This window comes from Lycium ferocissimum, chromosome 10 (assembly GCF_029784015.1).
Source record: "Lycium ferocissimum isolate CSIRO_LF1 chromosome 10, AGI_CSIRO_Lferr_CH_V1, whole genome shotgun sequence".
NCBI lineage: Eukaryota > Viridiplantae > Streptophyta > Magnoliopsida > Solanales > Solanaceae > Lycium > Lycium ferocissimum.
In genome coordinates, this window is record NC_081351.1 from 20960938 (window position 1) to 20986969 (window position 26032).

The following is a 26032-nucleotide window of genomic DNA, read 5'->3' on the forward strand; positions in this document are numbered from 1 at the left end:
CGTCACTTGGAATTGAGTTTTGGTGTTTCAAGTCACCTCATGAATCCCTAATCAAAAGGAAATGACTCTTTCATTATTGGTCTGTGAAAACAAAAGACTGGGTAAGGAGTTCTGTTGACCGGGGAAAAAAGGTGCTAGGCATTCCCCGAGTCCCGTGGTTCTAGCACAGGTCGCTTTATCAACCTATACTTAGCTTAAATTATTTTTGGATAAATTGTGTTACGAGCCTTGGTTTGCTCGTGCTTTTATTGTTGAACTTTTACTAGTCTTAACCCGGATGCTTAACCGCATTCCGAATCTTGACATACACCGGCTTAGAAGCGTCTCTGGGGGATTTTGGTCATTTGGTTAGAAAACTAGTTTTAAGGCGTTTGGGGTTGACCAATCAAGATGACCTCTTTTGGAAATTTCGAGTACGCGAGTGAGTTTGTAGAGTGACTTTTAGTTAAGATGCATATTTGGTTTGTGTCTGGAGGTTCCGGATGAGTCTCGGAATTTTGGGTTGAAGGAGCGAAAAAACAGATCTTTCTGGTTCACTGTTTTATGGTTTCCTGTCGTGAAGCTTAGTGGACTCGGAAGGGTCGCGATCGCGAGAAGCCCCTCCTGTTCATGTTGAGGAAATGAGGTCTAGGCCGGGTTGACAAACCATCACAATCGCGATGGTCAGGCCGCGTTTGCGAAGAAGGATTTATTCCTGGACAGATTTTAAAACCCCAAAATCGTGGTTTGACTTCTCATTCACTTAATTATCATTTGGGAGCTCGATTAGAGAGGATTTTGGAAGATTTTGCAAGATACATTCATTAGGTAAGATTCTAACCCTTCTTCTATGATTATTTCATTAATTAGTAGAGATTCCCATGGTAGAAATCATGATTTAAGAGTAGAGAATTGGGGGTATTGAATCCTAGGCTTAAATTAAGAGATTCTTCAATTAAGCATGAAATTGAGGATGAATTTGATTCAGTTTTGGCATATAGACTATATAAGTCATGGGAAACTAATTTGGACTGAATTTCCTATTTTGCCCTTCGTGACTCGAAATCCTATTTTGGGTGACTTTTTGGGTTCGGATTTAAAGTATGCTCATATGGGTATCATTGGGTTTTTATGACTTCCTAGAATAAAAATTTGACCTTATTGAACCCAATTTTCCAATGAAATTATGGTTTGACCTTTGGGGTTTAGAACAGGGTTTTTGAATTTACTTTCTTGACCCGAATATCTTATAAGGCAATATGGGTGTCGATTGACTCGTATTCTTACACTTAATCTGAATTTGAATAGATTGGGATTGCTCGGAGGCTTTACGCAAGGGCAAGGATCTACAGTGATTGTTGGACTTCTATTTGCAAGCATGTTGAGATTATGAACCTTAACTTAAGCGTCTTGGTTGGTTAAAATGGAACTAATAAGAGGGGATAATGGGGTAACGAAAGGGGGTTCTGATACTTGTGAGGTGACGAGCACTCGTATCGGATACCAGTGTCATGTTAAGGGCATTTATGTAATTTCAATTGTATAATCTGGTCTGAATGTCATGCTTTAGGCATTAGCTGATAGCATAGAATGACTTGTGTTTGTGATTGGGATATGAGCTCCCTCGTTTATTGCATCTATGCTTATTACATGTCTCATTGTGTTTTTGTGTTTTCATCACTCCTAATACTCGTTTAAAAGTGGAAAAGAGCTAAAGATTGGGTCTTTATTGCTTAGTTTGATGGTTTATTATGTTGCATGCCATATTCACGCATATCTAGTATCGCATGCACTTTTGAGGATACATTTGTGATGTCCGAAGGGAAATGGTTCCGGATGGAGTGATGATGGTTTCATGAGCTAGACTGACTAAAGACAAGTAATGTGAGCCAAAGAGCTGGATATTATGATTTGGAGCCTACGGGGCTGAGTTTTGTGATTTGATGCTAAATGTGGCTTGGAACCCGAAGGAAAATTTCGGGTTAGTATATGGACCTCGCGAGTCCCCCATGGGACATGATTCATAGAATTTGAACGTCTATGTATCGGGAGCTGGAAAAAGGCCTTGCATTGCATTGCATATCATATGACTTCATTGATTACTTTGGTTGTGAATTGCTTGAGTTGTTGCTTGATTTACCTTGAATGCCTACTTGGAAACTTGACAGACTTGTGGATTAGAAGCTTTCACTTAGGCTTATAACCTGATATTGTTGAGATTATTGTGATTAGAATCATTATAGACTAATAGTGGTTAAGTGTGGAAGTAGAAATAATAGGTCAACCCTTGTCTCCGTTTTTGTTAGGGTCGGTTGACGATGATGCTGAGTACACGTCTTTTCCCGTACTCATGGTACACTTGCTGCACCTTTTTGTGTGCAAATTATGTCCCTAGCACTAATGTGGCTTGAGGCTTCGTCGATCGTTGAGGAACCTGTGTTGAAGGATTCGGGGTGAGCTGCTAGCTGATCCGTGGCACCGGATTCTTCTTTTTCTTCTTCTTCATTTATTTATTTATTCTTGCCCGCTCCTTGTTTCAGATAGCGTATTAGCTATTATCTCAGACTTGGATCAGTTTCTTAGTGGTTCTTGTATTAGTGACACCAGATTTTGGGTGGCTATACTTATTCCGCATATTTGTGATTAAGAGATTTAGTTTATGTCTCTTAAATGACTTTATTGATTTCTTTCCGCTTGATATACTTGTTGAAATTGGTTTAATCGGTTGTGGATGGTTTGCCTACCAGGTGGGGGTAGGTGCCTTCACGGCTTTGGAATTTGGGTCATGACAAAACCTCTTTGGATTATACTATTTTGGTCTGAATTAATGCATCTCTTTTTATAAAATCAATTATGATGCCACAATTTATCTTATTACTTACTATTTTGATTGTTGCAATATGTTAATAGCTTACCTCCAACTCTTTTCTATAACACTGCAATTAAAATGCATGGCAACTTATCTCCTCAAATCTCGAGGAAGAGTTTTAAAAGCATATAAGTTATTGCTTGATAAATTTCACTCTCCTGTTATCTTTCATTATTTCCTTTCAACAAGGGGCATTTTAGTTCATAAAACAGTAAAATCAAGATAAAGATATACAACTATGTGCGTACAATTGAAAAGTGAACCATTCGAAATAAAGGGAAGAACTGCTTCGTGTAGAGTACACCATACAATTTTTAAAGAATATTCAACATGAAATCAAGTAATACAAGTACAGAACTTGAAAGTGAAGAACAGACTTACAGAGGAGGAAAGGGTACATAAATGATTGTTATGATCTTATATAGTAATGCTAAAATTATATGGACATGGTGGAGTAGTCACTTCAACAGATCCTTCAAGCATTTGAGCAACTTTCCTCATGGTAGGCCTCATCGCCGGATCCTCTTGAATACACCAAATACCAACCATCAGGAACCTCTCGAGCTGCTTCTTGTCATTCAAGGCCTCGATATCACTTTCCACCAGAGCTTCCAATTCTCCTTCTTGAAAGCAATCCAAAACCCAATCCCTAAGAATTGCCTCTGGTCCGTAGTTTTCCTCATTCTCATAATTTTTCCGACAAGTGATGATCTCCAGTAGCAATGCACCAAAGCTGTAAACGTCCACCTTAACCGTGACCTGACTATTCCTGAACCATTCCGGAGCAACATAACCTCTTGTTCCTCTAATATTAGTAAGCGTTCGACTCTGGTTAATCATCATCAGTTTAGACAATCCAAAATCTGTTATTCGAGCAACGTGATAATCATCAAGGAGAATGTTTTGAGGTTTTATGTCGCAATGGATAATATGCGTGCTGCACTCTTCGTGAAGGTATGCAAGTCCCCTTGCGACCCCCTTGCAATATTCATCCTCTGGCTCCAGGTAGGCTTCGGATCACCAAAAATGAAACTCGCAAGATTTCCATTACTCGTATACTCGTAGACCAACAAATGATGTGGTCCCTCGTTACAATGTCCAATCAGCCGAACCAAATTCTTGTGATGAGTCTGACTAATCACATTTACTTCAGTCATGAATTCCTTGTCTGCCTCGTGAGCAACTCTATCCAGTTTCTTTATAGCGACTATGTTTGTTCAACCGATAGGCATTACCCCTTTGTAAACAATCCCGAATGCACCCCTCCCTAGCTCTTCCTTGAAGTCTTTTGTGGCCTCTACAAGCTCTTTATATGTAAAACTATGACACGTAGAGTTTGCCACGCTACTCATAGAGCTTGATGTCTTCGCTTTCATTTTGTAAATATGGAAGAATCCCCAACAAAATACACCAACGAAAAGAACATTTACCAAGACCGAGCTTCCTAAGGGCGCGGACCACACAACAGCCCAATTTCGCCTATTCTTGCTTTGACGAGATGCTGGATTGTTGGGAAGGCCAGGACTGAGAGGAGGAACGGCATTTTTCCTTATTTTGATAAAAGCCGTCAAATTCGCAACGGTGTTTATTCTCCCATTCGATAAAGGCAGCCTCTTTTTCCAGCAGGAATTTATATTGCTTCTAATAAATGGCAACAGCACAAAAACAATCATGAAAACAAGCATTTTGGCAGTCTTGTTCAGTAGAAGGGATAATTTTCTCAAGGTCAGATAATGGCCAATTAGTATCACGAATCGTGATAATACTGTAAAAATCTTCAGGTGAACCCCTTCCAACTTCATCACAACTTATAGAAAAATCTGGTTTGCAGTCGCCATAAGCATCGTTCAGATCAACCAGTGAATATCCTGGTGGACAGTTACAAACTGGTCTATCGTTTGTACCAAGATTGCATACACTGTTGTAACCACATGCCCCGCGTCCGTTTGCTCCATTAATTTCAATGCATATATTATTCGGTTGAGACCACAGAATATTCCAGCCACTGCTATTAGAAATCCTTGAATGATAATAATGACTAAGAACTCCATCAAAGTTAAGAGTCACACGATGGTAATTTTGCGAAGCCGAAGGAATGGAGAGGCGAGTAAGAATTTGCCTTTGATTGTTTCGCTTCAATAAGTACATCATGCCATTCTCTTCAAAAACCAACTTATCCCCAGAATTTGTTGCATCTGTTGTGTCAAAAGTTCCACTGTTATAGTACTCATCATCATAATCTGAATTGGAAGGCACGCTTTGTGTAACAAGCACCAAATTCCCATTATCAAGCATCCGAAGATAGAACCTACCTATTGAAACATAATATAATTAGATAATTTAAAAGTGGGAAAATACATATCCCTCCGCCGCCCCCCCCCCCCCCCCACCCAAACGTATAGCCAGATTAATTATGACGCACCCAACCTTTGCGGGCGACCTATTACTCCCCCAGTCTTAATTTTTCAGTATTTTAGTACCAGTTTCGACTGACGTGGCAAAAAAAAAAATTATGGCGAGTCAAAGCAGAAAAAATATTTTTTATATTTTAATAAAAATTAATTTTTAAAAATTTATTTATATTTTATCCTCTCACCCACCCCACCCTCCCTCTCTTTCACATTTCAATTGTTAAATGCAATTTATTTTGCTCTTTCTTTTTCTTTCTCCTTTTTCTCTTTCTTCTTCTTTCTCCTCAACCGCCGCCGCCACACAGCCGCCGCCATGCCGCCGCCGCCGCCGCTACACTGCAGCAGCAGCAACACCGCAGCAGCAGTAGCAACAGGAGCAACAGCAGCAACAACACCAATATGAAAATGGGTCTGACCCATTAAAACATAATGTCATTTCGGTGGAGGAGATATTTTGGTGTTTGATTTACCTTCAAATGAATGTGTGTGTTAATAGAGGAAGAAAATGGGTTGAATGTGTGTGTGTTAATGGAGGAAGAAAATGGGTTGAATGTGTGTGTGTTAATGGAGGAAGAAAATGGGTTGAAGAAAATGGGTTGAATGTTTCTTGAAAATAAGCTCTTTATGATTGATGATTAAATTGAATGTGTGTGTTAATGGAGGAAGAAAATGAGTTGAATGTGTGTGTGTTAATGAAGGAAGAAAATGGGTTGAATGTGTGTTGTTAATGGAGGAAGAAAATGGGTTGAATGTGTGTGTGTGTGTTAATGGAGGAAGAAAATGGGTTGAATGTGTGTGTACTAATGGAGGAAGAAAATGGTTTGATGGATCTCTTGAAATGAAGAAGAAGAAGAAGAAGGGTTTAGTGATGAAGAAGAAGAGTTTAGTGATGAAGAAGACAAAATTAATGGTTAATTAGAGGTTAATTAGTGTAAATATAATTAATAAAAGAAAAATCAAATGAAAAAAAAAAGGAAAAGTGGCGGATTGACGTGGCAGCCTGGCACCAATGTGGCGAGAGTGTGCAACACTCTCATCATAATCTTCAATTTTTTTTTGCCACGTCTACAAAAAATGGTACAAAAATACGTAAAATTAAGACCAATAGGTCGCCCGCAGCGCGGGTGCGTCATAATTAATCTGGCTATAGTTGTTGGGGGGGGGGGGGGGGTTATGTATTTTCCCTTAAAAGTGTGCTCTTGCTAACAGTTAGTTGTTTGGTTAATGGAAAAGTGAGGGTGCGTGGGACACACAACAACTACACCTCAACCCAAACAAGTTGGATACCAACCAGTTTCTCCATATAAATTCATCTCAGTTGAAAAATGAGCCTTTTTTTGGGGAAGGAAAAAATCTTTTTTGATACATGAATTGTCTTAGTTCATGTATAGAAAATTAATTATGATACATGTATTATTTTGTTTTATTCATGAATTAGAAATAATGAAAATTGTTCATGAACTAGGAAAATAAATACAATTTCTCGAATTAAATTAGGTTCATGTATTAGTCTAGGTGCATGCTAGAAAATTTCTATAAATATATAGGTACTCTAGTCATATGATATGGGAAGAAAAAAGAGAAAATAACCATCTATGACTATTTAGGAAAAATAATTACCCGAAATAAACCATGCTTGTAAAATTACCCAAAATGGCCCAATTTGTACCCCTCTCTTCAAAAGCCTGTTGTATATTTGTACCCTCACTACAATTGAGAATATATTGTATATTGTTGTATACAATTGATTTTTCTTGGATATAAACACCTCTTATACATTATTATTCACTCTATACATTATTATACAATGTTGATACATTGTCTACTCCAGATGTATAAAGTTGTAGATTGTTGTATAATGTTGTATATTGTGATAAAGTAGCTATGCGGGGTGTAATTTAAAAATATGGCTACGCAAATGTAATTTGTATACTAGATTGTACATTATTGAAATTTCCCCTAAATATGTAAGCCTAAATGTAAGTTGAGATGGTGGAAGAAAATATTCCCATTTTTCTTCAAAGGGAATGATTGATTATGGAAGTCGAGTGGAACAAAGAAGAGTTGTTGCCTCACTTGTCTTCAAGAGAGAAATTAAGTGATGGAGAGTACTCTTCCTCCCCTGATTATCCAACATTTAGTATCAAAGCCACTAGTCTTGAGGGACCTATGGATAATCCGAATTTTCAAAAGATTCGAAATAATGAATATCCAGATTGAAATGAGTCTGAATTACATTAGCTACTATAGCTAGGAGAATGTCGTGCTAGAGAAGCACCAACTTGAAGAAATTATTTTGGTAGGTGTGGGAACTACCAAAATTTCAAAAGTTGAACATCTTTTGAAGGATGTTTTTTAGGGCAGGGAGGCCAACAAGGTGTCCAACCTTGATGAAGCAGTTGCACTTGAAGTAGCTGCATGAGGAAAAATCTCGAATAGAGAGGTGGCAGCTGATATCCATGCGAGGAATTTGAATAAGAAATCCACACTTTCATCCATCAACAGATTGATGAAGAGATGTTGGATAAAGTTCCTTTTTGTGAAACCCGAGAAGATGAAGATGAAGATGATTATCACCACGAGAAAGCATGTTGTTGAATCTAACAACACTAGCTTTGATGAAAATTTAATGAAGTGAATCCTAAAGAGATGGACGCTTCTAAAATATTATCTATTGTTGTAGAATCTAAAAGAATTTTTACAATAAATATGATAATTGAGAAAATGATGAACAAACTATTCTGGCTACTGAGAAATCTCCAAGGGGAGAGCAGTGGTGAAGAGGAAAGTTCTGATGAAAATGGTGATGCACCTTCTGAAGCACAATTATTAAACATGACAACCTCAATATCACGAAGGGAACATCTTCTGAGAAGATGAAGATCTTTTGGAGAATGATGAGATCACACAATGAGTATGGTCTTGAGCTAGCTTTGCAAGCCAAGGCTGTGATCGACTCAAAACTCGTCGAAGAAGAAGAAGAGGAGGAGGAGACAACTTTGCTACTGGCACTTCAGGAGGAAATGTTGAAATCTAGATTTGAGTAGTTGAAGAATATTTTGTGAATTCCGACACAAGGTTCAAGGGAGAGTGTTGAAAAATGAACCTTGTGTCCGGAAAAGAAAAAATCTTTTTTGATATTAGAATTGTCTTAGTTCATGCATAAAAAACTAATTATGATGCATGTATTATTTTGCTGGGAAAAAGCTCAAATATAACCCTCTATTTTCTTTTATTAGCTAACTTTATCATCCGTTGTGTACAAAAATACCCCTGCTGTCTAATAAGTATACCTCAGTACCCTTAATCGGATGGAAAACCCAAATTCCAACAAAATTACCAGATTTCATTAAAATAACCTATCCTCATATAAACCCCCCCCCCCCCCCCGACCCACAAATTAAACCAGCCCCACCCAAATACTTGAAAAAAAAAAAGAATCTAACTCATGTCCAAAAACTTACTAAATCTAGTTTAACTACTTAAGTAGTTTAAGATACTGGTTTTGAAAATAACACCTTATGAAAATCCGTATGGGTCAAAATTTCGAACTGAAATAAGAAATGTATCAAATGTTAACCTCAACACTAATTAATTTTTCTTCCAAATAGAATAGACAACTGTGAAAGCACAACCTTTTACTACTATTATACTACTTCCATATTATTGAACCTTAACAAAAAAAAAACCAAAAACCATTAGTACAGTTTCAATCTCCGTGATTTATCTGCCATTCCCAGTTCTCCAGAAAATCAAGAAAGTAAAAAAAAAATGTTCTTGAAAGCTTTTGTTCATCCCTTTGCTCCAAAGATACTGTTTCCTTCTTCTGCGATATCAGATTTTGACTACTCGGGTTTTCTTGGATTAGGGTTTTGATTGGGTAGGGGTGGTTTAATTTTTGTGTCAAGGGGGGTTTTATTTTAATGAAATCGGGTAATTTTGTTAGAATTGGGGTTTTCCATCCAATTAAGGGCATGAATGTATACTTGTTGAAAGTTGTGCGTCCACCAAACATTATATAGAGAGACCTGGTTGTCTACCAATTCTCTCAGACAGTGCAGTAAGTAAATAACACAAGATTTTACCGTGGAAAACTCCTTGCTCAAGGGATTAAAAATCACGACCTACCACGTAGGATTCCACTTCACTACACTGAGCAACTTCAGATTACACTTGCAATCTAGGGATTTAACTCTCATAAATCCCTTATCCTTACAATACACCTATTGTAAGCTACAACTTTTGACTACCCTTAGCCAAGTACACAACCATGTTTGATTAACTCTAGCCAAACCAACTAATACACTTGACTAACTCTAGCCAACGGTACCACTCAATAGATTGAATAGGTAAACCACCTACCAACTACTGAGAATTTAAGCTACCTACAATAACTTCTTGTAAAAAGAGTAGGTTTACAATTTAAAGAACAAATGAACAAAGACTCATAACAACCTAAAGAACATTGTAGTGGATCTTAAATTCCACTAAGTTGAAGAAGACGGGTTAAATGTTATTGGGCTTAATATGTTAATGGGTCATTAGTCACTCTTGTTGGGTATTAGTACTAGTCCTAAAGCTAGCCCATTGTATGGCCCAAAGACGTGTCCAGTCCTTTTATTTGTATTCCGATATTTTCCTATCTAGGTGTCCTCTTATTATTAGACTAGTACACATAGCTAGTTGGGAGTAAAGGGTAAACGTTATATATCAGTAGTAGTGGCATTGTAAGAGGTATCGAAGGAATGAAAAACCCTATTTGATATTTTCTGCAATTTCTTAGGATGGTGACTATCATTAGTTACCAAGAATCACAGTCCTTGGGCCCAGCCGATTCACAAAATAATCGTGGGCTTTTACGAAGAAGTGGATGCAACTGGGTGGCCCAAATTCGACAAGTGGAATCAGTTAGGTCCAATAGTCTTGAAACCATTCCAGCTCCTGTTGAAGCTTTGCTAGACAAATTTAATGACGTTTTTAAGGAGCCCAATTAACTGCCACGCTCTCGTTAATATGATCATGCTACTGAACTCAGTCATGGATCAGGCCTAGTAAACCAAAGGCCTTATAGGTATTCACATGAGCAAAAAGATGCTATTGAAAAGATGGTTAATGAAATGCTTGAGGCCCAAACTGTGAGGCGTAGTACTTCCACGTTCGGTTGTCTGATCATTCTGGTTAAAAAGAAAGATTCAACATGGAGATTATGTGTCGACTATCGTAAGCTCAACGACATTAAAATTAAAAACAAGTATCCAATTCCGGTGATGGAGATTTGCTTGATGAGCTTAATGGGGCGCACTATTTCTCTAAATTGGATTTGCGATCGGGGTATCATCAAATTAGTATGAAAGAAGGTCATAAGCATAAAATAGCTTTCAAGACTCATCATGGTCTATGGGAATTCACTGTTATGCCTTTTGGCTTGACAAATGCCTCGGCAACCTTTCAAGCTTTAATGCACAATATTTTCGGTCCCTACCTTAGAATTTTTTTTCCCTGATCTATAGCAAAAATCTTCAAGAACATTTGCATCATTTGCAATTAGTGTTTCAACTCTTGGTAACTCACCAGCTTTATCCTAAACTCTCAAAATGTAGCTTTACTTAAGATAAAGTTGAATATGTGGGACATGTTATAATGGGTGATGGTGTGAGTACCGATAGTGCAAAAATAGATGCAATGGTGAGATGACCACTACCAAAATACATTAAAGGATTGCATGGGTTCCTTGGATTAACCGGTATTACAGGCGTTTCATTCAAAATTATCCAATAATTAGTAAGCCTTTGACTACTTTGTTAAAGAAGGGTGGCTTTCTATGGACTACTGAAGTAGCTTTGGCTTTTGAAGCCCTGAAACATGCCATGACCCATGCTCCTGTGTTAGCCCTTCCCGATTTTAATTTTCCTTTCACTGTGGAAGTTGATGCAAGTGGGTTGGGCGTGGGAGCAATATTGTCACAGGATAATAAGCCCATTGCTTTAATGAGTCAAGCTTTGAGCCCAAAAAATCTGGGCTTGTCAACATACGAAAAAGAGCTAATTTCTCTATTGTTGGCTGTAGAAAAAATGGAGGCATTACCTCCAGCCCGCTCACTTTGTGATTAAAACAGATCACTTTAGCTTGCAGTTTCTCAGAGATCAACGCATCACTACTTCATTACAACATAAGGGGGCAACGATATTGATGGGATTAAGCTATGAAATACATTACTGCCAGGGGAAAAGAAAACATTATAGCAGATGCGTTGTCTCTAAGAGGTGAGGAAGCCAAAGAAAATGATCCACTGGGCTCGTGTATGGGTTTATGTGTGTCACAACCTAAATAGGTATAAGATGTAATTGAGAGTTATGATGGTGATCTTGAAGTCCAAACATTGATCACTAAACTCAGTTTAGACCCGAAAGTAGTGGCTAAAATAACCTTACAATCAGCTCTATTGAGGTTTCAAGGAAAAGTGTGGATCGAAAATCAAAAGAACCTTAGACCAAAATTGATTCAAGACATGCATGCAACCACATGGGGAGGGCATTCCGGAGTACATGCCACTTACAAAAGACTCCAATTAGTATTTTATGGCCAAGGATGATACAGGATATGAAGCTAGCAGTCTCAGAATACGAAGTTTGCTAACAAAACAATGGTGAAAGTTGTGCTTACCCTAGTTTGCTACAGCCATTACTAATTCCAAATAGGGCTTGGAAGCACATTTCTATGGATTTCATCAAAGGCTTACCCAAATCACAAGGAAAAAATGTCATCTTAGTAGTAATTGATCGATTTACTAAGTATGGACACTCTATAAGCCTATCCCTTCCCTACAATGCATCTCAGATTGCCCAAGTATTTTTGGATCAAGTGTCCAAGGTACATGGAGTACCCTACTCAATTGTGTCACATAAGGATCCTATTTTTGTGAGTCTCTTTTGGCAAGAGTTGTTCAAAAATCTGCAAGTTCAACTCAAGTTAAGTTCTGCCTATCATCCACAAACGGATGGACAAATAGAGAGGTTGAATAAGTGTTTAGAATGATACCCGAGGTGTATGACGGGACAGAAGCCAAAGGAATGGTACAAATGGCTTCCTTTAGCTGAATTTTGGTACAACACCAATTTTCAATCAACTATCGAAATGACACCATTCCATGAACTTTATGGATAAGAGCCTCCACAACTAACATTTGAAGTAGTTGCCCAGTCCAAAGTTGAATCGGTGGACCAATTGCTGAAAGAAAGGCAGATAGTAAGCAAGCAACTCAAGGAAAATTTGGTCAAAGCTCAGTCCTGCATGAAACAATATGCAGATAGCAAAATAAGTGAGCGAGAATTAGAAGTGGGCGATTTGGTGTTCATCAAACTACAACCCTATCGACAGACATCAGTAGCACTAACAAAAAATCTCAAGTTGGCTTCTAAGTTCTTTAGTCCTTACTCGATAATTAAGAAGATTGGCCCAGTGGCGCATGAACATCAATTGCCCAGAAAATCCAGAATTCATCCAAAGGTTCCACGTCTCCCAATTGAAGAAGAAGATTGGACTCGATGTTTTTCCCGTAAAAGAGCCTCCTTTCTGCACCCGGGATTGTCACCTCATAGCGGAACCCATTGCGATTCTTGATCGGCGCATGGTGAAAAAGAGAAATAGGGCTGTGACTCAAGTTCTTGCACAGTGGGCTAATCAGCTTCAGAAGATGCAACATGGGAAGATTCACTTCCTTCTCTGCACAATTTCCACATTGCAACCTTGATTGAACAAGGTTCTTAAAGAGGAATGGGATGTAGCGAATCTTAAATTTCTCTAAGTTGAAAAAGACGGGTTAAATGTTATTGGGCTTAATATGTTAATGGGTCGTTAGTCACTCTTGTTGGGTATTAGTAATAGTCCTAAAGCTGGCCCACTGTATGGCCCAGGACGTGTCCAGTCCTTTTATTTGTATTCTGATATTTTCCTGTCTAGGTGGCCTCTTGTTGTTAGACTAGTACATATAGCCAACTGGGAATAAATGGTAAACGTTATATATCAGTAGTAGTAGAATTGTAAGAGGTATCGGAGGAATGAAAAACCCTATTTGATATTTTCTGCAATTTCTTTTTGTTCTTTATAATTTTCAGTAGTTGTTTTGCTACAAATATAGACATAATCTTGTCTCTGGATCAGGTTCTTCAGCTTGTAAGTGGCTTCGGTCTTGAGAGCACTTGAGAACTTAAGGCGGCAAGGATTTGCACAAGATAGTTTAGGTTTTCAAGTGATACCCAATATGTTGGAACAAGTTGTATATATATATATATATATATATTGGGGAACATGCGGGTTAGATAGAGACCACTCATCCTATGTTTGACTCAAAGCAGGGCCACAACACTACTGTATAGTTGTGTAGTTAGCAGTACCGCTTTATAGCTGCTGCTGCTGACTGCATGATGTACAGAGAGAGCCGATTCCGAACCAGGTCTCTCTCTATTTCTCTAGCAATTTGACAATCATCAAAACATGGAATGTACTTTGTTTTATCAATTTCTCCTTTTTTGATGATAACAAACTTTCAATATTCCCTCTGAGAATCAAGTCCCACTTGTTCTCCCTAAAACATAGACCAATTTTAAAGTATAATATCATCTAGCAAGAGGATTCAAACACTTCCTTCCCCTTTAGTCACATCATCGCTATCAAACACCTCCTATTTCCCTCTTTTGGCATCATCGAAAAGTAATTAACTCAGAGCCAATAGAATAGTGGTGAGCAAGTTAGCATTAGAGTACAAAAATAAAGTAATTGCCTAATGATAAATTGACAAGGAAACATATAGTAACCAACTCAGTACATATATATAATGATTAAACTGCAATTGTTCCATATATATAATGATTAAACTGCAATTGTTCCAAAAGTCAATAGAAGGCAACAAAAGGATTTACAAAAGCTTAGACAAAAAAGGTCACGTTTGGAGGGAGAAGGACTAGGAAGGATGGCTGGGGCAGTTAAGGGCTTGAAGGATTTTATCCATTCTATTGCTATGTGCTCGTTGGTCCTTTAATTTGGTCTCGAAGTTCATCCACTCTGACTTTAACTGATCCCTCTCAGGTCACAGTGTTTCATTTTATGTTGCTGCTTCCGTGCCAAAACCTGGTGCTTCTGTTTGTTTAGCCAATTTTGCTTTTAGAAGAGCATTTCCTTAAGCTGTTGAATCTCTGCATTTGCCGCTTCTTGAGCTTCAATCAATATTGAAATGGTGAAAGGGTTGGCACTACCTGCTACTTTGGGCGCATATCCATAGTCTTCCAACGAGGCTAGAGAGAACACGTGCTTCTTTGTTCTTAGAAAGGCTGTTCCAGTGCTCACTTTGAAGTATACGAGTACCTTTGTTATAAAGAAACCATAAGGGAGACCAGGTTTCCCTTGCACAGTCCTTGCCACTTTTATCATTCACTCAATTATTATGGCTGACAAGTTGATTGGTTCAATTTTGAGCTTTCATGAGGACCAGGGCTTCCAGGGTGACGGTAGAGCATTCCACCATTCTTGGCAAGAGCACTTTGTTGACGAATTCAAAGACAAGTTGGTGCTCAGGCTTAAGCTTATTTTTATAGAGACTCGCTTTTGTAGCTGACCTTGCTACCTTGACGATGACTTTTTTGAAGCCAGTGGATCCGTTCCCTATTAAGGCTCTCACTCCATCTATTTTTACTCTTAAAATTTCTGCAAGTAATCGACTCGGTCAACACGAACTTGGTTCTATTTACCGTTAAAGCCAGAGCGCCATCATCGATCTGCTTTGTACACGCTAGGTGCTGGTGAAGTGAAGAGATGAGTCCATCCTTGAAATTCCACCATCTTCATTAATTCTTTCATGCTAGATTTCTCGCATAGGTTGAAATCAAATATTCTTCCAAAAAGAACCTTTTGTTATTGCAAGTGCTCTTTTTCTTGTTGATTTTTGGAGGAACCTGGTTCCTCATTAATACCCATTTTTCTCTTCTTTTGGGAAGAGGATTGAATATTCTGATCCTCTCTTTCCTTCTCCCTTCAACTTTCATTACCTAATTTTTCACTCTCGTTACCCTCAGACTTAGGATTAAGTGAGCTTTCCATCTTATCCACCACCTTTTTCTTCGAATTTCTTCTTATTAGAGGAGTTTCTTCTTTGTCCTCTTCTTCCTCATCACTTTTCCTTTCAAGGGCATGGCTTCTCTCTTTCTTTCCCATTGTTTTTCTTTTCTTACTCTTAATTCGATTGCATTGTTCATTTTGATTGGAAATGGCAGATAGTGACACGAATTTCCTTGTCCTCCTACGCTTACGGGTTTCAGAGGGACCATGTGAGAGAGATTTTGGTAAGGATTCATTTGTATTTTGGTTAGAGGAGGATAAAAAATTTGAGGCTAAAGAATTTGAGTCCATTTTGCTTTGGTTTGGAGAGGGTTGATGACATGAGGAAACACTTGGTAATTGGAGGGAGATGCAGAGAGGCCCAGACATATTTGTGTAAGAGAGAAGCTTAAAGGGAAATGCTATCGATCGGAGGATTTTGGTGAATTGGAGAGAGAGATACAAGAAGGATGTTTTTTAAGGTGGCATAGATGACGTTTTAGAAGAGGTGCGAGAAGAGGGAACAGGTCGATTATGGAGAGAGGTAATGATTCATCGGAGATGTGATTTTGAAAGATGTTTTGGTAAAAGGTGCACGACTTGATTAGCACATTCTGCAGTTCAAACACATATATGAGCGCTAAAAGGATTACTAACCTGAGTCATAAAGACTAGGTCCCTGGATAAATTCTTGAGTGTCTCAGGCAAACACTTCGAAGTGTGCGCCATTGCTTGTGCTTACGCTCTCCTAATTCAGTCATGCAGATGTACCTAGTTCTTTGATTTCGAAACTCCCAGAAACATATCTTCCTTTTTGTCACCAATGTCATACACCTTCCTATGAAGGTTTCAAGGGGAGAAAAAAATTTGAACTAGGAGCTGTCATGACCAATCAACTAAATTAGCAGCATCCTTTCGCTCTCCCTAGCCTGTAGGTGAAATCATTGATTGGTTTTGAGAACCCAGACAAGTTTTGGTCCCTTATAATTATAAAAGGGATGAATCAAGCTCCTCTTAGCCCACATAGGTAGCACATTTCTTCTTACCTTTTGAGATCCTTTCTTTTGAGGACCTGTTCCTTTTTTTTAGAACCTTTCTTCTGAGGACCAACTCCTTCTATTTTAACTCCCTTTTTGACAAAATTCTTATTCATCTGAAGAGCGTCAATGCTCGCGTTACATGCCTCCTTGTAGTGTTCTGCTTTACCATAGTGAGTGCACAACTAATTTTTAGTTGTGGAGTCATACTTGTTGTGTGGATTGTACGACATTTTCTCCTTTTCAAATCCAAGCCCTTCTTTACTATCTCCTTTACTTTTATACATGAAGGTAATCACGTTAGAAGACCAGGTAATTTAGAGCTTTGTCAAGATTGAACTTGACATTTTTTAAATCCTTTTTTAGTACCTCATTCTTCTCATCTTAGAAATGAGGCTTACTTTTGCTAATTTAACTCATTTTAGCACTAGAAGAGTTTCACTTGCTTCACCTTTTCCTTTGAAAGACATTTTCACGCCTTCTCGCACTTGATTTTCCAACAAAATGTTTTGTTGGTTTGTCTCATAGATTTGTTTCTTCATTTCTCTATTGGATATACGCAGATCGTCCCTTTCTTGCTCTATCTCATCAATTACTTGATTCAGCTTACCCTTCTTAGCAATCGGATCGTGATACGCATCAATTAATTAACACGCTTGATAATGATATCAGTTTTCTTTGAGAGTAAGCTTTCAAGTTTTTCTTTATGTCAATAAAGTTTTTCCCATTATCCTCCTCCTCCTCCTCCTCCTCATCATCCCTATTAGACTCAACCATAAGTGCAAATATTGACTCATTTTCAGTGGCTTAATCTTCAATGGCCATCATTGATGTGTCCTTTTAGTCATTCTCATCTTTAGATTCACTAGAGGAATCTCCCCATGCAACAAGCGCTTGCTTCTCCAGCTCTTCTGCAACTTCTCTTCTTCTGAATCTCTTGTCAGGAACCCAGTTCCTTCTGGCAGTCCTATTATAATTGTCCTGTTTATTTTGAGGACAATCCTTCATAAAATGACCAGGTTTCCCACATTTGTGACAACAATTGTCGTTTTCTCTAAAGGTTCTGCTGGGGCTTCTTATCATGGTGAATCCACCATGCTTCTTGATTATCTTATGAAACCTCCGCGTAAGATAGGCCATTTCAGATTCATCATCACTTGAATCCCCTCTGGCATCTTTAAGAACAAGATTTCTTTCCTTCTTTACTTCATTCTTTTCTACCTTCTTCAATGTCATCTTCATCTCATATTTCTTGAGATTTCCATTAGTTCATAAACAGTCAGCTTAGCGAGATCTTTGGCTTCATAGATGGCATTTACTTTGTTGTCCTAAGAATCAGGCAAAACTCCGAGTAGCTTCCTTACCAGTTTAGTAGATGTGATGACCTCCCTTAGAAAGATGAGTTCATTAATTATAGAGGTGAATCTAGTGTGTATGTCATGGATAGATTCGTCCTCTTTTATTTTGATCAGCCCGGAACCGTAAAAGTGCAGTAAGTAAATAACACAAGATTTTACCGTGGAAAATTCCTTGCTCAAGGGATTAAAAACCACGACCTACCATGTAAGATTTCACTTCACTTTACTACACTGAGCAACTTTAGATTATAACGTCTTGCAATCTAGGAATTTAACTCTCATAAATCCCTCATCCTTACAATACACCTATTGTAAGCTATAACTCTTGAGTACCCTTAGCCAAGCACATAACCACATCAGACTAACTCTAGCCAAACCAACTAATACACTTGACTAACTCTAGCGAACAGTACCACTCAATAGATTGAATAGGTAAACCGTCTAACGACTACTGATAATTTAAGCTACCTACAACAACTTCTTGAAAGAAGAGTAGGTTTACAATTTAAAGAACAAATGAACAAAGACTCACAACAACCTAAAGAACATAGACATAATTTGGTGTCTGGATCAAGTTCTTCAGCTTGTAAGTGGCTTCGTTCTTGAGAGCACTTGAGAACTTGAGGCGGCAAGGATTTGCACAAGATACTTTAGGTTTTCAAGTGATACCCAATATGTTGGAACAAGTTGTACATATATTGGGGAACATGTGGGTGAGATAGAGACCACTCATCCTATGATTGACTTAAACCATGGGCAAGAAGATCCGAAGACGGTTGTGCGGTTAGCGTAAACTTTACAATTGTTGTCGCGATCGTATGACGTATAGAGAGAGCAGATCGCGAACCAGGTCTCTCTCTATTTCTCCAGCAGTTTGACAATCATCAAAACATAGAATGTACTTTGTTTTCTCGATACTTATTTGACGGCAGGGGTATTTTATACGCAATCGCTAATGGAGGTCAAAGTTAGCTAATAAAAGAACGTAGAGGGTATACTTGACCCTTTTCCCTATTTTGTTTTATTCATGTACTAGGAAAGATGAAAATTGTTCATGAACTAGAAAAATGGAAAGAATTTCTTGAATTAAATTAGGTGCATGTTAGAAAATTCCTATGAATACCTAGGTACTATAATCATATGGTATGGGAAGAAAAAATGTAAGTTGAGTTGGTGGAAGAATATATTCCCCACTTTTCTTCTAAGGGAATGATTGATTATGCAAGTCAAGTTTAGTGGAACAAAGAAGAGTCGTTGCCTCACTTGTCTTCAAGAAAAAATTTAAGTGATTGAGAGTGCTTCTACTCCCCGATTTTCCAACAATCTCCAGCCAACATTATATAAAATCTACCGGCATAAAAATCTCATAAAAAATCTCAAACAGCGCATAAAGACTCCTGGAAAGCATAGCATCTAATTCGTGATAAATCTTTATAATACAGACATACAACAAAATGCGATTTGCCACATTAGTTTAGTTTCATGTGACTACAAAAGAATTTAGATAAATTCATTTAATTAATCACTATCAAATATCTTTTAGATTATATCCTACTATTTATAATAAAATTTATCGACAATAAGTCGCATTGCTTTCTAAATTAAAATTCAGTAACACAACGCAGCATTTCAATTGTCATATACAAAGGATATGTATAAAAAACCTCTAATACTAAATAAAAGTTATGTCAATCCCAAACAAGTTGGTTTCGGCTGTATGAATTCTCACTGACCATGTTTCTCCATATAAATTCATTTGCTAGCATAAAAATCTCTAGTATGGGCTAAAAGACTCCAAGAAAGCATAGGATCTAAAGTAATACTATCATGACTAAAGCATATTCCTAACTCCACTGGTCCCAAGCCTGAATAAAGGACGAGGGTCACGGTAGGCTGATAGCCACCATAAAACTAGCCAATTCATGATGAGTCCTCATGATACAGGTATCGTATTGGGACATAATATATCAAAAAATTTAATGAGTTAAATCACACAATTACCTTGAGTGAAATCAGCTTCTGATCTTTGAGAAACAAGGAAGCTTCCTCTTTCCAGTTTTTGATTTGGCAACAAAGTATCAGTTGGATTTCTAAAACTTTCCCACAATGGATCAGTAGAGTCACTTCACATGATAACAAAATTCCCAGTATCATTCATGAGTCCATAATGAACATTACCAAAACCGAAATCAGTTCTCCATAGGGTAGTTCCCTGAGAATCACTAAGTATAAGACCCCTTTGAGGATCAAGATTCAATCTTGATCCTTGTGGCACTGAACTACTTATATTTGCATGCCAAAGTATTGTTTTTTCTTGTATTTTTGCATACCATATACAAAGCAAGAAGTGATCTTTATTATCTTGAATTTTTTGGAACCCAAATGAAAAATCACCAGATGGTGAAAGCCATGGGGTACTTCCATCTGTTGCATTAATAGAACTAGTAGTAGCCACTCTACCATTATTTTGAGCTAAAGTGTGTAATGGAAAGAAAAAAAGAAGTAATATTACCAGAAATAAGAAAAGGGAATAGCCATTGAAAGAGGAAATATGATTTGTTAAATAAATCAAGGACATCACTATATACTGAAGGAAAATTTGTAGTGTGAGTTTTGGATGAACTGTGAAGACTTCAGAGTCAAATTTACTTTTATCTGTTACGTTAATCATTAATGCTTGTGTCCTCTGCCCCTCAAGGGTATGACTAATAATCCAACTGGCGAAGTTTTCAGGAAGCTTAAAATAGTTCAGTACTAGACTATTCATGTCAATAATTTGTATTTACCAAATTAAAATTTGTGACTTCCTTTTTTGTAATTTGATACGCAAGAGCACTTTTTGAACATATTGGTCATACTTAAACCACTAACAAAGCATTTCTCAAATAATTTAACCAAACACAAACGATTACGCGCCACAACACTTTTGATAAGAAGTATTTCACAAAATAAGTTGATTTTGGTAGTTTCACCAGACATACTAGAAATCGCGATTAACTAGCGTTCTAGTTGAATGGTGTTACATTTTATCATTGAAGTCTTGAAAGGAAGTCTTCATTTCGTGGCAGCGCACAAGTGCCGGTATCAAAATTTCATATTTAGGGATTATAAAGAAACTAGAATTTCACACCTAGGATTTCATACAACGGGGTTCAAAAAAATATTAAAATGTCACACATAGGATTTGAACTATGACCTAAAATAAATTTTGAACCCCCTTTTCTACTACACCAAATTATTTCCTTATGTCAAGAACATTCAATCATATATCATATATATATATACAAAAGCAGGCAAAGGGCCGCTGACGTGGCACTCTCTAGGATCAGGAAATGTATTTATCTAATTTCTCAATTTTTGCCTTTTTCTTCCCATTTAAATACAATACTTAACTATTAAATGCAAGCAATTACAGTTTAATTGCAACTATAAGGCCAAAAGCACCGTTCCACACTTCTTTTTAGACCAACTGTTTCAAACCGTAACCGTTTCGCAAATCGTTGACATGCATCCTTTCAAACTTCTAGGAAAACCAACTTAATTATTAGAGATACTTTAGTAAATAAAGAAAGAGAGAAAAATATTGTTTCAACATAATTCTCCATAAACACGCCGCTTCTAACAAAATCTTCGACTTCTCGATTATAACGACAACGACAGAGAAAAAAACATTGTTTCAACATATTTCTCCAAAAACTCGCCGCTTAATTCAAACAAGTATCTTCGAGCACTTGATTCACACGACACAAAGGCAGTGAAGAAACTAATAGATGAGAGGAAATCTTCATCGTCACTGGTAAATCTTAACTTGATTTTAGATCTGCCAGATTTTAATTTAAATTACTATAGCGTGTTATTCTTTCTTTGTTTTAAATTTTTGGTTCTCTAATTTTATCATTGGTTTTCCCCCCTATAATATGAGAGTTAATCAAGAGTTATGCACTTTATTACGTTAAAGTACTAGCGCAATACCTGTGATTTTTTGATAGTGTTGAAAAAACTACAAAGACGGTAATAACACGTGCGTGTAATTACTATCACCATCTACAGTATATTATCTTTCAACGTTTAAACTGCATACGCTCTTTATTGCTATTTTTATAGCAATGCTGCTTTGTTTAGAATAAATTAAAGAAGTAATACAAAGAGAGTGTGTGTGTGCCTATATATATTTTCACAAGTGTGGTCTATAGTATAATGATTTGACATAATTCTTCGGCCAAGAATTCTGCATTTTGGCTTAATTTTTCTCTCATTTTCTTCTTTTCATCATTCAACTCAATTGTATTTTCATAAGTATTATGCAATCCAATTGAAATTGATATCAACTCGACGGATTTACCTTAAGGGATCAAATTAAATGTTGGCTCTTCATTATTTCTGTAACATTGCATAATACTTATTATTTCTTGTAAGTAGCTATAAATAATTTCTTCTTCTTTCTTGAGCTATAACGTTACCTATAAGATTTTCCTTCTTTTAAGAGCTATTAAGTTTTACTTCTTTTGAATAGATAGAATTTGTCTGCTTCATCACATATGTAATTGATTTGCATTGGATTGTGTATTATTTTTAAGACAAAATAATAATTTTTCTTCTTTATTTTGTTGATAGATACAAATAATAATCTTAGTGAGCCTTCTTGAGCAAATTAAGTAAAATTTTGTAAGTACCATTATAACTTTTGATTTTTCTTTAACTATTATGATTATTCTTTTTTTTTTTTTTTTTGTTCTTGTATCATTAGTAAGGAATAGATGTTTCTGTTAGATTCGATTCCATGGCTGATTTGAACGAATCTCTATATGAGAAAACCCTAAAACGAAGGAGAGAAGAAAATAGAGAGAGAAAGCGTCACTTTCTTTATTTTGTCCAAAATGAATTGATTGAAATGTGTAGAAGGTTCTGTGATTACAAATACATTTTGGGCCACGGGTCATTTTCCGAACTGGGCCATCAGTAATTAAATGAAAGCTGGACTAATTAAGTAGTGGGCCTATTCAGCTGAGCTCCATTAGGCCCAACACCCCCCCTCAAGCTGGAGGGGGAAGCCACTCCAAGCTTGGAAAGAAGAGTATGATGAGTAGGCCCTAACAGAGACTTTGTCAATATATCAGCAAGTTGTGAAGATGTCGACACATGATGTAAGGAAATCAGATCAGCAGCTAAGCAATCTCGGACATAATGGCAGTCAATGTCGATGTGCTTGGTCCTCTCGTGAAAGACAAGATTCTTGGCAATGTGGATAGCTGCTTGACTATCACAAAATATGGGAACTGGGCCAAGAGAAGGCAGACTAAGATCACCAAATAAACGAAGCAACCATGAAATTTCAGCAACCACCTTGCGTAAAGCCCTGTACTCAGCTTCAGCTGAAGATAATGAAATGGTAGGCTGTTTCTTTGCCTTCTAAGAAATAGGAGAACCACCAAAAGTAATGAAATACCCAGTGATGGACTTGCGAGATCGGCGCAAAGCCCCAATCGAATCGAATAAGCCAATAAAGAAGTATCAGGAGAACTTGACAACAGAATACCCAAGCTAGGATCATTGAGTAAGTATCGTAAGACATGAATGACAGCTAGCATATGTGGAACTTGAGGATTTTGGAGAAATTGACTGAGATGTTGAACTGAAAAGGCAATATCCGGTCGAGTGTGTTGTAAGAAATTAAGTTTGCCAACCAATCTTCTATATAAACTTGGGTCTGAAACAGGTTCCCCCATGGTAGAGTTTGGTGGAGGATTCGAGAGGAGTCACAACAGGAGTGTAATTTTCACAGTGAAACTCATGGAGCAAATCAGTGACAAACTTATGCTGAGTCATAAGGAAACCTTGGGGATGTTTGGTCACTTCTAAACCCAAAAAATAATGGATGGAACCCAGATCTTTAATCTTAAACTGGGAATCCAAGAAGGACTTCAGACTGTCCAGTTCAGAAACATTGTCACCAAAGAAGCAAAATATCATCGACATAGACTGCCAAAACTGTCAAAGAATCCCCAGAATTCTTGGTGAATAAGGAGTAATCATTCTTGCTAGAAATGTAGCCTCTAGTCAACAAGGCTTCAGACAATTTTGAAAACCATTGTCTAGAAGCCTGTTTGAGACCATAAAGGGACTTTTTCAGTTTACAAACCAACGGAGAAGAACCATGAGAGGGAGAAGAGACCTGGAGACCAAGAGGCACTTTCATGTAGACATCTTCATGGAGATCACCATGCAAAAATGCATTATTAACATCCAATTGGTAAACTGTCCAGTGCTTTTTGACAGCCAAAGATAGAAGGCATTTGATGGCGGTAAATTTGACCACTGGGGAGAAAGTTTCTGTATAATCAATGCCTTCCTTTTGTGTATCACCCCTAATGACTAACGTTGCCTTATACCTTTCAATGGAACCATCAGATCTTTGTTTGATCTTATAGACCCATTTGCATGGAATAGGCTTCTTATTAGGTGGTAGGGGGACAACATCCCAGGTGTCATTGGCTTCAAGAGCTTTAAATTCTTGTAGCATGGCCTCTTGCCAAGCAGGATTAGAAACCGCCTGTTGGTAAAACTGAGGTTCATGCATATGTAGGTCAGAGGAGGAGAGTTCGGAGGAGGAAAGAGGCTGAGAGTGGGCAGTTGAACAGAAATAATCATTCAAATATGATGGAGGGTGGTGAATCCTGCTAGAAGCTCTAGAAAGAATAGATAGATAAGGGTCAGGTACTAAAGGAGGAGGTGAATGAGCAACCGGGCCATGTGGTGGAGAAGGATTTGAGGAATGAGATGGAGGGATGACAGCAGCAGATGGGGAAGCATTGGCAGGTGGAGAAGCAGGAGGAGGAGGAATAATATCAAGAGTGTGAGGAGCAGAAGAGATAGATATTGGAGGGGATAGATCAATATCAGTATAAGAGGAAGGTGGAAACACATGAGAGGAAGAACTGGAAGAGTAAGGAAAGATATGTTCATAAAAGAGAACATCTCTTGAGAACATGATGGAGTGATTAGACAAATTAAGTAATTTGTAGCCTTTCTTACCACAAGGGTAACCTAAGAAAACACATTGTGTGGATCTGGGCTGAAACTTGTCCCTGCCAGGCTTAGGGGTTGTAGAAAAACATAGGCAGCCAAAGGATTTCATGTGGTCATAGGAGGGAGGCTGATTGTGCAATTTTTCAAAGGGAGAGACATGACCTAGAACTGAAGAAGGCAGCCTGTTAATGATGTAAGTGGTCGAGTACACAATCACCCCAATATTTAGTAGGTAGATTGGATTGAAAAAGAAGGGATCGTGAAGTCTCAAGGAGGTGTTTGTGTTTACTCTCAACCACCCCATTTTGTTGTGGGGTGTGTGGGATAGTGGTCTGATGTAGGATGCCAGAATCATTAAAAAAGGAAATGGCTTCAGAACTTCCTCCAAGTTCAAAGGCATTATCAGACCTAATTGTGTGGGCTGAGGTATGGAAATGATTTTTAACCATAGATACAAAGGCTTTAATGACAGGAAGGGCATTACTCTTAGAGGACAACAAATGTGTCCAAGTGACTCTAGAAAAGTCATCTACAATGGTTAGAAAGTACCTAAAACCATTGTAAGTTCTAGTATTGTAAGGACCCCATATGTCTAGGTGACCAAGTTGAAAAGGTGTTGTGGTGTGGATGGTGCTGGAAGGAAAAAATAATCTCTGTTGTCTAGCCATAGGACATATAGGACATATAAAAGATTGTTTAGAGGAGACTTGAGAGGCTAGGGAAGGAATTGATTTCAATTTAGAAAAAGGGATGTGACCTAGCCTTTGATGCCAAAACAAGTCCATTTTATTCAAAGCAGAAAAAGCATTACAACTGGGAACAGGGGATTGGGATATAATAGGAGGAGATTCTGCAGAACAGGAAGAATTACAAGCATGAGCAGAAATGGAAGAATCAGTAGATAGATCAGGAAGCAGAAAATAAAGCCCACGTGCTGCTTTACCAATTTCTAATGGCTTCTTCAGAGAAGGGCCCTGTAGAAAGCATGAGGAAATGCTAAAGATAGCCAGGCAATTTAATTAATTAATGAGTTGGTAAACAGAAATAAGATTAAATTAGAAAGAAGGGAACAACAAGACATTATGTAAAGTTACGTCTTGTTTCAAAGATAGTGAACCATTAGACACAACTTTTACTTTATATCCATTTGGTAAGGTGATTAGATATGGCTTAGCTAAGGGTTGTATATGGTGAAGTAGATGTTTAAAAGGGGTCATATGATTTGTGGCACCTGAGTCTAAGATCCAAGGGCTTCTACCTAGC

The 26032-nt window shown here is 37.7% G+C and overlaps 1 protein-coding gene and 1 pseudogene across 1 annotated transcript; both read right to left on the bottom strand.

Moving 5' to 3' along the window:
• Positions 1 to 3265: 3265 nt before the first annotated feature.
• LOC132034701 (G-type lectin S-receptor-like serine/threonine-protein kinase RLK1) lies at positions 3266 to 4297 on the bottom strand (annotated as a pseudogene).
• Positions 4298 to 4489: 192 nt separating this feature from the next.
• On the bottom strand, positions 4490 to 19863 carry LOC132034702 (G-type lectin S-receptor-like serine/threonine-protein kinase LECRK2). The gene is made up of 2 exons (XM_059425071.1): positions 19745 to 19863; positions 4490 to 5160 (listed from the first exon to the last, which is right to left on the bottom strand). The coding sequence occupies exon 2, from the start codon at positions 5141 to 5143 to the stop codon at positions 4490 to 4492; it is 654 nt and encodes a 217-aa protein (XP_059281054.1). The 5' UTR covers positions 5144 to 5160; positions 19745 to 19863.
• Between the last annotated feature and the right edge of the window lie 6169 nt (positions 19864 to 26032).